This window comes from Nuphar pumila, chromosome 16 (genome assembly GCF_984573655.1).
Source record: "Nuphar pumila chromosome 16, dmNupPumi1.hap1.1, whole genome shotgun sequence".
Classification (NCBI taxonomy): Eukaryota; Viridiplantae; Streptophyta; class Magnoliopsida; order Nymphaeales; family Nymphaeaceae; genus Nuphar; species Nuphar pumila.
The window spans coordinates 70,216,434-70,230,445 of record NC_143264.1 but is presented as its reverse complement, the minus strand read 5'-3'; the positions used below and the strand labels follow the sequence as shown (position 1 = coordinate 70,230,445).

The 14,012-nt window shown below is 38.0% G+C and overlaps 1 protein-coding gene across 2 annotated transcripts; it reads left to right on the top strand.

Moving 5' to 3' along the window:
- Positions 1–485: 485 nt before the first annotated feature.
- Positions 486–2,924, top strand: LOC149813465 (ubiquinol oxidase 2, mitochondrial-like). Of its 2 annotated transcripts, XM_089991375.1 has the most exons (4): positions 486–833; positions 942–1,075; positions 1,166–1,559; positions 2,823–2,924. In XM_089991375.1, the coding sequence occupies exons 1-4, from the start codon at positions 516–518 to the stop codon at positions 2,880–2,882; spliced, it is 906 nt and encodes a 301-aa protein (XP_089847501.1). In that variant the 5' UTR covers positions 486–515; the 3' UTR covers positions 2,883–2,924. The 2 variants fall into 2 exon arrangements, with proteins under 2 accessions (XP_089847501.1, XP_089847500.1); XM_089991374.1 differs by having other exon boundaries at positions 942–1,559.
- Positions 2,925–14,012: the final 11,088 nt, after the last annotated feature.

Here is a 14,012-nt window from a genome sequence, read left to right as displayed (position 1 = left end):
AAAATCGATTCTACTCTGAAACCAATTCTAAGAACATTAGTTTTGAAAGCAATTTTATTTTTATGATGATTTTTTAATTATTTCCCAGTCTTTTGCTTTTTTGCTTCTCATATTCAAAGCATTTTAAAAACGTTTTCTTTTTTCCGTTTCACGCTTCACTTTCAGAGTCTGGTTGCTACCGTCATCAGTTACAAAGAACGAGTGTAATTTAGTCATAAAGATGTCGCCTACTATCCTTCATTCTTTCTCCAATCAAACAGGCCACCGAACTTTCGGGACGTTCTTCGGTTTGGGGTCTAACCGTGGGTTTTACCTCTTAACACCTCATGGGTTAACAATACATCGCCATTATAAAAACCCCTCATAAACCCCAGTGCTACCATCCTCCGTTCTCCTCCCTCTCTCATATTCACCTTCGGCAGCAAACAAGCGAAAATAGATCCCAACGATCTCTTCTTTCTTTCTTCTTCTTCTCAAGCATTGAAGGAAAAGGAATTCTCTCTTTCTCTAGCCAAATGACGTCGACGTTGGTGATGAGCAAGTTCGTTGTCTCGAGGATCCAGCACGCCTCGAGGACCTTCTCGACGTCGGCCGGTTCGCTGCTCTCCGGAGCCTATGACCAGGCTGTTCGGCCGCCGTTCGGGGCAAGGCTCCTCCCGACTCTGTTCAGCAGCACCGTTTCGGCCAAGGTGGCTGTAGGAGAGGACGCGAGGGCCACCGGCAGCGGCGGCAGTGGCGTGGAGGAGAAGGGGATGGTGAGTAGCTATTGGGGGGTAGCGCCGCCCAAGGTGGTGAAGGAGGACGGCACGGAGTGGAAGTGGGAATGCTTCAGGGTGAGTCTACGCTTCTTCTCGCATCGTGTCGTGATGTACTCGTATCTCTGTGACAGTTTTTTTTTTAAAATTTAAATTATCGATTAAATCATGAGTTCTGGACTGCAGCCGTGGGAGACGTACCAGGCGGACCTGTCCATCGACCTCCGAAAGCACCACACCCCGAAAAATTTGCTGGACAGGTTCGCGTACTGGACGGTGAAGGCCCTGAGGTTGCCGACGGACGTGTTCTTCCAGAGGAGGTACGGGTGCAGGGCGATGATGCTGGAGACGGTGGCGGCGGTGCCTGGGATGGTGGGTGGGATGTTGCTGCACTGCAAGTCGCTGAGGAGGTTCGAGCACAGCGGGGGTTGGATCAGGGCTCTGCTGGAGGAGGCGGAGAACGAGAGGATGCACCTCATGACCTTCATGGAGGTGTCTCAGCCTAGGTGGTACGAGCGGGCGCTCGTCTTCGCGGTGCAGGGCGTGTTCTTCAACGCCTACTTCGCCCTGTACCTGGCGTCGCCGAAGCTGGCGCACCGGATCGTGGGCTACCTGGAGGAGGAGGCCATCCACTCCTACACTGAGTTCCTCAAGGAGATCGACAAGGGCACCATCGAGAACCTTCCCGCTCCGGCCATCGCCCTCGACTACTGGCGCCTTCCGCCGGGCTCCACCCTCCGGGACGTCGTCATGGTCGTCCGCGCTGACGAGGCGCACCACCGGGACGTCAACCACTTCGCTTCCGTGCGTTTTTCTACCTGTCTTCCCTCCTACCCCTGCTGCTTTTTTTTTTTAAGTTCCCATCATACGACATATAATGGGATCCCATCATATGTCGAACCTAGCCGTCCAACCAACGGCCAGAAGTCCAGATCCATCGGTTGGACGGATAGCATCATATGTCGTATGATAGTGGTGCCTACGGGTCTCGGATCTGGGTGCTTGTGGATCCAGAGACGACCTCACACCGACCTGTAGGATTGTGGAACGAGACGAGCAGCTCATTGCTCGGCTCATGGAATTGTGTTCAGCCAGCTTGTTTAGGTTTAGGGATCCGAGTTGAGTACGGACAGGTAAAAGTTCTGTCAATGAGTAGCTGCTTGGTCACCTATTGATCATGTGCGTTTGATGGACGGCCAGCGCCAAAAAAAAAAAAAAAAAAAAACGGATCAAAACGCTAATTGAGTGCCGCTAAAGGCCCCAACGGAATTGGGACCTTTAGCAGCGCTCAAAAAGCGCCTACCGTTAGTGCAAAAACTCGTTTTTTGACGGATTTTTTTTTATTTTTTTTGTGCCTGACCGTCCAACAAGCGCGATGGACGGTCCGCTTGATTATTATTAAATTCTAAAAAACACTTAAAAACAACTCTTTAAAGAAAACCAGCCTGATCAAGATCCGCTAGTAAAGCTTGGCTCTTAACGACCTGGGGATTGAGCCCGAGCAAAAGTTTACCTAACAAACCAAATCCCAAACAGCTCGAGCTCGGCTAGTTTGATTGTCTGTACCTGGCCCGTTTTGAAAGTGGGACTCAGACAGGACAGAGCCAGATCGGGTTTGTATCGCATCAAGGTTTACCTGGACCTGCCCAAGTAACCAAATCGGTTCCACTCATCCCTAGCTATCTTCGTACCCCTCCTTAAGATTTTATTGATGTGAATTGTTTTGATCAAATCTGACGATGTGATCTACACCATTCATTTAGTGAAGATGGATATTTAAATTACCCAAATCCGACTTGTGTGAAGAATTTTTTTAAAGATTAAAAAATCAACAGTTGACAAAACACAAAATCATGTGATATAAAAATTATATTTTTTGTCATTAAATCGACCATGCTGAATCTATCTATAATGTTAGATTTGATCAAAACAACTTGCATCAACATATTTAAGAGGGGTACGAAGATGGGGATGAGTGGAATCTGCTGGGTTCGGGTAACCCACCAAGATTATTTCAGTTGAAGAACGTGAATCGTACTGATATTCTTATATTTCACATTATTGCAGGACATACATTACCAAGGACATGAATTGAGAGAAAATCCCGCGCCTCTTGGATACCATTGAGGCCAATTTTACAGTAGTAAAAAAGAAAAAACGAAAAGAAAACGAGAGAAAAGTAATAAATACCATTGATGCTGGTTGAATTTCCTAGTGTTGGTGTGGGCAGATAATTTGTACAGTAGAAGACACGGAGTGATTCTGCAAGTGGGCGATGCTAAAAGCTTCAATCTAAAATTGGAGTTGGTTTTGTGGATCTTGGTATGTGTATTGAGCATGTAATCTGTTTGTATTGGTTTTTAATTTTCTTTGGTGTGGTGTGGTGGAGGTTTAATTAATTATTGATTTGCTTGAAGATTATTTTTTAGTTTTTCATATAGATTCTTCACTTAATATCTAATTATTCATTAATAATGCATAAATGTTGTATCTTTATTTTTATTTTTTTATTTGGTCAATGTTTAATATTTTTTGTGAAACTTAGGCTTTATGCCTTGAAGCTTCTTACCCCTCGCTTCATGAACAGGTCTTATGTCTCGTTTCACCTCAAAGCTATTCATAACATTGATACGGAGCTTTGCATCTATCGCCCACAAATCATAAAATCATGACATTTTAAATGACATCTAAACCATAGTGAACTTTTTTGGCCATGAAAATTTTGACTTCATTGTAGCAGGACTATTTTGCACTAACAGTGAAAAAGGCAGGGACTGATTTGCAAATTTGCATAAATCAAGGACTAATTTGTATATCACGAATAAGGCAGGAACCATTATGCAAAAAGCCCTTTAAATAATGCAGTCCGATCGGATTTTAATCCAAGTCTGTATTAGGAGTGACCTAAAGTACTGATCTGTATCCAAAGGTTATCTGGCTTAGAAAATTCAAGTTCGATCCATATATATGCACACTCCAGATTTTATTCTAATATGATGATAACATATTAAACTAGGATAGGCTATTCAACGATGTTCCATCTGTCTATGTTTTTTTTTTTTTTGTGATTATCAAAGTGAGAGATTAAGGCTCTCCTCCTTTACCTACAGCTGTGGTTATATTAAAAATGCCAGTCAGGAGGGTTTATCATTTCACGAGACAGTCCCCATCTCTAGCAATGAAATTCATAATGCGACACCCTCTATGTTACAGGGCGCTTGCTGCACGGTGACGCTTCTAGTTCTTGACAATTTCTCGTGTTTGATCATTTATTCATGGTTAATAAAAAGAAAGAAAGAAAAAGAATCTATGAACTTTGGCTGCTATATATGTCCACTCCTCAAAGAAGGGTGATTAATCTGTAAAATTAACTAAGAACAATGTGTGCACTAATGCAATAATCAACAAAGAGAAGGTACTTTACGGCATATTTGTCTGATCCGTAGGTCGATTAACTCGTACCAATCTTAACAGGATGACAAGAACAAGCAGTAATTAAGCAAGATCATGGAAGCAAACTCCACTACAAAACCTACTATCTGTATAGATTACATGCGCATGAAGATCACATTACATGCTCATGAAGAGCACATTATGGAAGAAGGCCCCCCCTTCCATGATGTGCCTAAGCCCATCTTAATTGCCAAAATTAAGTTTTGGAATCAGTTTTGAAAAACTTACCAAAACTGTAATTAAGATAGCTGTTCAAGCATTGGAGGAGGAGGCTGTTTTCTCCAACGGGACTGCATGTGCAAACCCAGCTCAAGGAAATCTCTATAAACAGAGATGACACACATGGGAAAGCGTGCAAATCTGAAAACTGGCTACAATTCAAGAGCTGAAGAAATACCCAGTGGGTCCCGTTGGGAATCAGCAGTCTCTCTCTCTCGCGCGCTCTTCGATTGCTTGAAATCACTATAGGTACAGGTCTTTCACTATCAGGGTTAATCTTGCGTTAATGATCTCAAGGGGAAAAAGTGGGGATACCCTTATAGTGTGTCAACTAGGAGGTGTTTGTTATGCAGGGCTCTGTGGGACGCATGGGGATGCAAATGGTTCGGATGTGGAACAACCGAATACACGGACATTCATATCAAAATCGGATCCAGAACAGCAAAAAAATTGCAAAACTTTCATTCTGGATCTGACCCGTTTGCGTTCCTAGAGACAGCCTTTGTCTGAAAAGAGTGCCCATGCAGGAAACTCATTCCCCAAGTGGGATGGTCCCATGCCACTTTCTCATGGAGGGAGGGCCCCCTTTTCATAGGAAACGTGGCGCTTTTGTATGAAAGGGGATGAAACAAATGCCCCTTTAGGGGGTACTTGTCCCACTCTCTTTCTCTCATGAGGTGAAGCAAATGTCCATATTAAAATTAATGAGGTATCTGCTTGTCTGGTAGGAGCAGCCCACGTCACCTAGTGTTGGGAGGTTGCAAGTTCGAATCCCAATGGTATCATTGTATAACTGGTAGGGGTCTGCCTAACCCCAGCTTGCCTTTCAAAAAAGAGGTATTGGGGCCGGATCGATCATTAAATTAAAAAATCTCTTATATATATATATATATATATATATATATATATATATATATATATATATATATATATATATATATATATATATATATATATTCAAGGAGAAACCCTGGTTAGGTGGTAGGGGCTGGGAAAGATTGATGCTGTGCTTTATGGTTCACCTCTAAATGGTTAAAACCATAGAGCCTTTGTTCCTTGAAGTGTGGAGCGAAGACCAATTCACTAATATCGGATTAAATTTACTATTTAATTATTTTTCTTAGATTCATATCTGATTCAAGAGCCAATAGTTATTACAAACTTAAAAAAGATCTAAAATTTTACTTCTATAATTAAAGGTTTATTGCAAATAGAAATAGTTTAGTTTTGCATGTCAAGAAATCTAGTAAAATGGACAATTGTTTTTAGTAGTCTTACCAGCTTTAATCCATAAAAGGAGAGGGAAGGAACATGATTTATATTTAACTTACGAGGTTGTTTGAGCTTTAGTTATTTATTGTTGTTTGCATTATTGCTATTTTCTTTTGTTAATAATAGATTATATTTCTGATATTTCTCTAAGTGGGGATTTTATTTTGGCATCAAATTTGTGAGTTTTAAGAACGTTTTTTTTTTTTTGGTAATTTGCATTAATTTGGTATGAGGGTAAGGGGTTTCCACGCCTAGACTCGCTTGTGCCATGGAGTTCGAGAAATGATACTATTAAATTGATTGAAACACATGTTATTATTGTTTAAAACACGAATTTCTGCAATATTAAAAAATGACAATCTTGCATTGAATAGTACAATTATAACATTTTTTTTTAATGCTTCACCATCAAGGCCTGATTTAGTGCATGATTTGAAGGACAAAAGCAAAAAGAGGACAAAGTTGAATCACAAGTTTCGATTGGATTGTAAGGCAGCCCGTGTGGCCAGAGGGGTAGCTGAGTGGGTACTGCGATGAAGGCACTGGATCAAACCCCACTGGTGCGCGGGCTTTCAGAAGTGGGCCAAATAATGGAGGGTGGTCGTGGGGCCCCACCCCCGGGGTTTTCCTTCGTCAAGGGTTCGGCCCAACTTTTTTTTTTAACGCTGGGAACACTGTTCTGTTCCCTCCATTTCGGGGGTGAAATGCTGAAACAACATTTTTAGGATTTGGCAGCATGTCCGTCACATCCAACGTTCGGGGTGATGTGCGGAACGTGGAATCAAACACACCCTTAATGGACTTTTACAGACACTTCCTTCTAGTCCTCCATCAATATGCAGCCACTTGCATCTGGTATCCCCTTCATCCACTCATTTTTCCTTCTTTCCTTCACCAAATCTGGTTGATGAAGGGAGACGGGCAATTCCCTAAGTCGCTTCCCAATCGTCTCCCTTCCGCCTGAGGTGGCACTGCACACTTTAGAATCGAGTTCCAAACCGGTTCTCGACTCCAAAACTGCGTTCCACCTTGATATTTTACATTGACGTGCATATTGGATTTAAGATGCAATAATTAATTTGAAATTAGAAATGCTCAGTTTTGATGAATTTGAAAAATTTCTGATTTTCTCTTGTTGAATTGTTGAAAGGTTTCAAAAGATAGAATTTTTCTTTAAGTGGAGGGTTCATGCCGTGAAAATTTCTTTCTCTGTTATCAACTTGATTTCTTTTAGAAATTTGTTACATCCCCTAAAGAAATTGTATAATAGCATCTGGTTTTTACAGTCCTATACTTGTAACCATGTTTTTGGATCCAATCTAATATCTATATCAGAAGTTGAAATCTATAATAAACATGTTAAAAGATCTAATTATGACTTTGATTCAGATATGTTTATTATCATATTAAAGGTAAGGGATCACGTATAACCTGTTTAAACATAAAACCCTTGGCGTGAGTATGCTCATGTGAGTTGTGAATGAAGCTAGAAATAGTGTGGCACTTTGAAGCACTCAATGTTCTTTTTTGAGGGCTTGATCGGGTTGGTCAAGTTGACCAATCATGTTTATTTGACAATTGACAGAATTGGCTTTCTCCATAACACTGGAATATGAGCCACTGCCTAACCATTGAGGGTTCATGAATAGAGTCAATCGGTTTAACTAGTTGATTGATAGTTTCAGTCAGAAAGCTAGATTTTACTTGACCATTTTGATCAACAAGCATAGCCATTTTGAGCCTTTTTTATCAAAAATCTTGACATGTATGGTAGCATTAAAATGAGCAATGATGTATTAATGTATGGTAGCATTAAAATGAGCAATGATGTATTAAACGGTTCAATCCTATGCTTAGCTTATAAGATACTACTCTCTATCCATGTTTACAAGGAGCTCAACTCTCTCTTTTTATTTTTACTTGGAGAAACCGCGCAGAGACCTAGCAGCACTGACTCAGTCTGACGTACTTAGGTCTCTGTCCATGTCAGTTTAAAACTCTGAGGGCTTACTCCTTGTTCCCAGGGAGTCACCAAGCTTCGGCTTACGTAAGGGGGGCGGGTGATGCCCATGGGATTTGAACCTAGACTGCCCATCAAACGGTGTAGGCCCCATCTCACTACGCCAAAATTTAGTGTGGAGAGAACTTCGTAATTGCAAAACAATCACCCTTGTTCCAACCCACCGGACCACTTTAGAGTAGGTCAACCATGATTTTATGTAAATCCAACTTATTGTACAACAATCTAATCAAAGATCTCTCTCTCGTATATATATATATATATATATATATATATATATATATATATATATATATATATAGTGATACGGTACTCCGGGAGCACCTACTCTCTTTTATTAACGTTGGATCTACGAATGCTCTCGCTTTAAATATGCATGAAACTATTTTAAATGGTATATATATATATATATATATATGCATAATTTGAAAATTCTTAATCGTTACCCTAAATGGCTTTCTCTCTCACCTGTGACTGCATACGTGGGTATCTCTTTCTCTCTCTCTCATCCTTTCCCATGCAGGATCTTAGACATGGACATGAATGATGGCATGTGAGCACATGCATCCATGTGACTTTGGTTTTCTAAAAAAAAACTTTGTTTCCAGTCTCTCTCTCTTAGTGGATGAGCGCTCCACAAATCTCTCTCTCTCTCTCTGGAGGACTTCCTCCATTGAATCAATCAGGTTACTAGATACCCTAGTTTTTTATTTTCATTTTTTCTTTTATTCTTTTCGTTTTCTTATGATTAATTGATTGTCTTTCATTCATTATAGTTTTTTTTTATTCTCTCTATATATATATGGTGATACATTCATGCTAAATGAGGTTTTCAAGCTTTTTTTCATTTTATTTTTAAATTCTAACGGTACAGATGTGATATATGTAATTGATTTTATAGTGACCAACTCTTGAAGTGTTCTTTTCTGGCACATAGGTGAGTTTTTATAGTGTTCAAAAAATCAACGGTCCAAAATCTTTGTAACTTTTTTAGGCTCCAAATATCATTTTTCATTGAAAACACATGATCCAGGTATGAATTCCTAGTAAATCAACCATGCCCAACACATTTATGGGGTCGGAACCACAAAAAAAAAACATGAGAAAGCCAAAAAACTTAATGAGCATGTTTTATTTAGCATACTTCATTTAGTACCGATGTATTACCCTAGAGTGTAGGTGTTACGTGCTTAATAGGTTTTTCAGTTTTTTCGTTTTATTTTTAAATTCTGACCATACGGATGTGATTAATGTACTTGATTTTATACAGATCAGATCTTCAAGTGTTCAATTTTGACACATGGGTGAGTTTTTATAAGGTTTGAAAATCAATGGTTCAAAATTTTTGTAAATTTTAGAGGCTCTAAATATCATTTCTTTCATCGAAAACACATGATCCAGGTGTGAATTTCTCATAAATCAACCATGCCTGACACAATTATGGGGTTGCAACTATAAAAAACACCGGAAGATCTGAAAAACCCATTAAGCGCTTACACTCTACTGTCTCTCTCTATATATAGTAGAGCTTAGGTGCTTCAACATTAGGTGTTTGTGATACGTGCTTGATGAGTTTTTCAGATTTTTTTTCATTTTATTTTTAAATTTTGACAGTATAGATGTGATCTATGTACTTGATTTTATAGGGATCAGCTCTTGAAGTGCTTGATTCCAACACATGGGTGAGATTTTAAAAGGTTAAAAAAAACAACGGTCCAAAATCTTTGTAAATTTTTGAGGCTCCAAATATCATTTTTTCATTGAAAACACAATATCCAAGTGTGGATTCCTTGTAAATTGACCATGCCTAACATATTTGTGGGGTCAAAATTGTGAAAAAATACCGAAAGAACGGAAAAACCCATCAAGCACGTATCACAAGCACCTAATGTTGAAGTACATATTCTCTCTCTCTCTCTCTCTATATATATATATATATATATATATATATATAGATGGTTGATGCCTACAGCCTGCTTATGGGGCTTTTGACGGTTTTCTTTATTTTTATTTTTAATTTGACCATACAAATGTGATTTACATGCTTGATTTTATAGGAATCGACTCATGAATCGTTTGATTCCGACACACAAGTGAATTTTTATAAGATTTAAAAATCCATGGTCTACAATTTTTATAAATATTTAATGCTTATCATATTTTTTATCAAAAAGATCGACCGACCATGCTGAACATGTCTGCAGGGTCATATTTGCGAAAAAAAACATGAAAATATATACCTATTCATTGGTGGTAGGCAGCTACCACTTTTCCATATATATACTCTCTTTTATTAACGCCTGGATCTTTTGAGATCCAATGGCTGTGATGCATGCAAAAATATGACTGCTCTCTCGTTAACTACGCATGCATCTACTTTAAATGGTACATGCATGATTTGAAAATTCCCAGTCATTACCTTAAATGACTCTCTCTTTCACCGAATCGCTTTGCATAAATTATGAAATGTAAAAGCAATCTACTAGTAATGAATCGCTTTGCATAAATTTTGATAAACAACTGAAATGATTTGCACAAACGTGCCCTGTACTCATGCACCGCAATTTTTATCCAGATATGGCCGACATAGTCGTTATTGTGTAAATCGTTATACCATCGCGATTTATACAATGACATCTATCTTTTAGACAATGAGCTTTGTCTAAGTGAATGACACATACCATCGTGGTTTACACAACGATGTATGAAGGCCGCGTGCTATCGCGATTTGCTTTTACAAACACATATCGTTCTCACCGAAATTTCGTAACTACAAATCCACATGATTTAAGACCACATTCATATACAAAAAATATTAGAATTTAGATATAATACATCATGGCCAATGATTTGGCTTAGATACAATACATGGCCATCATCAAGAAAGAAAACAAATATCATCACAAGTATGTAACCCACGTCCAAATTAGTGATGAGCTTCTAATGCAATCCAGGTGTGGGAATGTGGAAAGCTATTTATAGGAGGACATTTCTGTTAAACACATATCTATCTCTATGAGAATCCCATTTTTACAGAAGTGATCACCAAAACATCCGTATCGTTTATCATCGAGTTCATTTCCTGCTGCAAAGCGATTCTATTTGTAGCTGCAGATACATCATCTCCAAGAAAATGAGCTCATTAGTAATGGCATGCCACTGCACCATTTCTCTCGGGTTGAGGCTGATAGAGACTCAAGCAAATCGATATTAACACACAAAATCATATCTCACAAATTGACACAAGAAAACACATAATATCTTATAAATTGATATACGACAATTCAGCATAACATATTACAAATTGGTATACGATATTTCAGTATAATATCTTACAAATTGATATACGGTAATTCAGCAAAATATATTACAAATCGATAGTAACAAGCAAAACAATATCTCATAAATCACTAATAGAAAATAGAAAATATTTTATAAATTGATATACGGCAATTCAACATAATATATTACAAATGATATTAACAAACAAAACAATATCTCACAAATCGACAATAGAAAACACATAATATCTTACAAATTGATATACAACAATTCAGCAAAATATATTACAAATTGATAGTAACAAACAAAACAATATCTCACAAATCGACAGTAGAAAACACATAATATCTTACAAATTGATATACGACAATTCAACATAATATATTACAATTCGATATTAACAAACAAAACAATATCTCACAAATCGACAATCGAAAATACATAATATCTTACAAATTGATATACGATAATTTAACATAATATATTACAAATCGATATTAACAAACAAAACAATATCTCACAAATCGTCACTGGAAAAAACATAATAGCTTACAAATCGATATACAACAATTCAACATAATATATTACAAATCGATATCAACAAACAAAACAATATCTTACAAATCGACACTAGAAAATACGTAATATCTTACAAATCGATATACGGCAATTCAACATAATATATTACAAATCGATATTAACAAACAAAACAAACAATATCTCACAAATCAATATACATGTTACTACGACCGGGATTTAGTTACATTGCATATACTGAGTGAATGGACGATACTTGATGGGGTAGAGGTCCTTGCTCGCATCTGTAACCAAGCATTCTTGTCAGGAGATCCCATCACCTTACAAATATCTTCAAGTTTCCAAGCGTTGTAATGATATAATCTACCTGCAATAACAAAACAATGCCTTAATGACACTCACGATGAGATACGTTCTTCAACAATAACACGATGACATGGAAATGTACTCACGTCGCTTTAATGGCACTTGTTGGAATATTTGTGCGTCATTGCTTTTTTCCACACTGCCTAACGAAAATGAAGAAGAGAAGACTGTAAAAAGAGATGGCCGGCGAATCCCTCTTTGATGCCGACCAATGATCGAACTAGTCGTTCGATTTATAGTTATCTCCATGAGGTAGGAACAAACCAGGAAAAGTTTTCTATCTAACACAAGGCAGGAACAAGAAGGCGGCCATGTGTTGTAGAACAAGCTAAAAGCAAAGGCGGAATGTGCAAATCTATATACGGAGAGCGGGAGGACATTTTTAGTCCAACACATATCTATCTTACGGGAGGACATTTCCGTCAAAAGCATATCTACCTTTTTTATATGTTATTTTATTATAAAGTCATCATGGGCAACATTGGCATATGAATTATCGTCGGTCCTAAGATATTCCTCCGTAGACACCGGAACACACAAATTTGTGTTCCGGGGAAAACACAGAACACTCTCCCCTCTTTCACCTATGACTGTATATGTGGATCTTTCTCTCTCATCCTTTCTCATGATACTCTCTTACGATGGTGGATCTTAGACATGGACATGGTGGCACCTTTTAGTTTTCTCAAAAAATAAAAAATAAAAAACTTAATTTCTAATCTCTCTCTCTTGCCCGATGAGAGCTCCACAAATCTCTCTCTTTGGAGGACTTCCTCCATCTGAATCAATCAGGTTCTGTGATACCCTAGTTTTTTATTATCATTATTTCTTTTATTCTTTTCTTTTTCTTATTGATTAATTGATTATGTTTCATTCATTATAGTTTTTTATTCTATCTTTTATTCTTTCTTTTATCCAGTTTTTTACTCTGATTAAGCCTCGAGTCGAGTCTCAAGTTGAGCAGCATAAGTTGATCATTCCACATTATTTTATCTGTTGATTTTGTCATTGTATCACTGTTCTTGATGGATAAAGTTTGTATGATTTTGATATCTGCATCAATTAGTTTTTTTTTTTCAGCCATTATCATTTTATGGTGTCGGTATTCAGCTCTTTGGATCGCCACAATATGGACTGAAGAGGAAGTTATGTATAAGAGTCTGTGGATGGTCTAAACCGTAAAAATGTGCTTGAGATTTGTTGGTGATTTTAGCTGGCCTCTACATGAAATGAAATTCAATCATAGAATGTGAATACAAAGGATGTTAACGAGATGTAGCAAGTCAATAGCATGGGTTTTTTTTTGCTTGGATACCAAATCACCTGAACTCATCTAATTAGATTTGGTTGCCAAAGAGCCTATTTCTGCGTATCCAAATTCCTTTTATTTTGACAAAAAAATATTCAAGACAATTTACTGAAAATTTTCAAGAATAACTTTGAGAAACAATAATAAATTTTACTAGTAGAAACCACTTGATTTCCAATATTTTCTTAGTATTTTCGATGATCCAGAATTATGGATAAGATATGCACTACATATTTAATCATGAACATGCTTTGAATCGTCTAATTGTGTCATCAAACAACATTTAGTTGACCAAAATTGTAATATTAAAAAAAGTATCACATTTGTACATCAAAAAAGAAGGGTATGTCACTACAAGAAAAACGTGGATTAGCGATAGATGCTATCCGTCGCTAATCCATCGCTAAACAGTTTAGCGACAGATTAACAATGGATAGCATCCGTTGCATATTTCTCATCGCTAATTAGCGACATAAATGATTTATCGCTACTTCCATCACTAATTTGCGACAGATTAGCTACAGACATGATCCGTCACGAGTCCGTCGCTATTTTAAATTAGCGATGGATAATATCCGTCGCCTAGTCCGTCGCTATTTTAACTTAGCAACGGATAATATCCGTTGTTAAATTTTTAAAAAATATATAAAAAAATTTGCTCTCTGTCGGGCGGTATTCCGGCAGCAATAGGCCGGACTTGTACCGCACCACACATGCGTTGCACCCGAGCGGCCTGGCCTGCCACTGCGGAGTCTTTTGCACAGAACCGACGCACTCTCCGACGTGCTCTCCAGCGCCC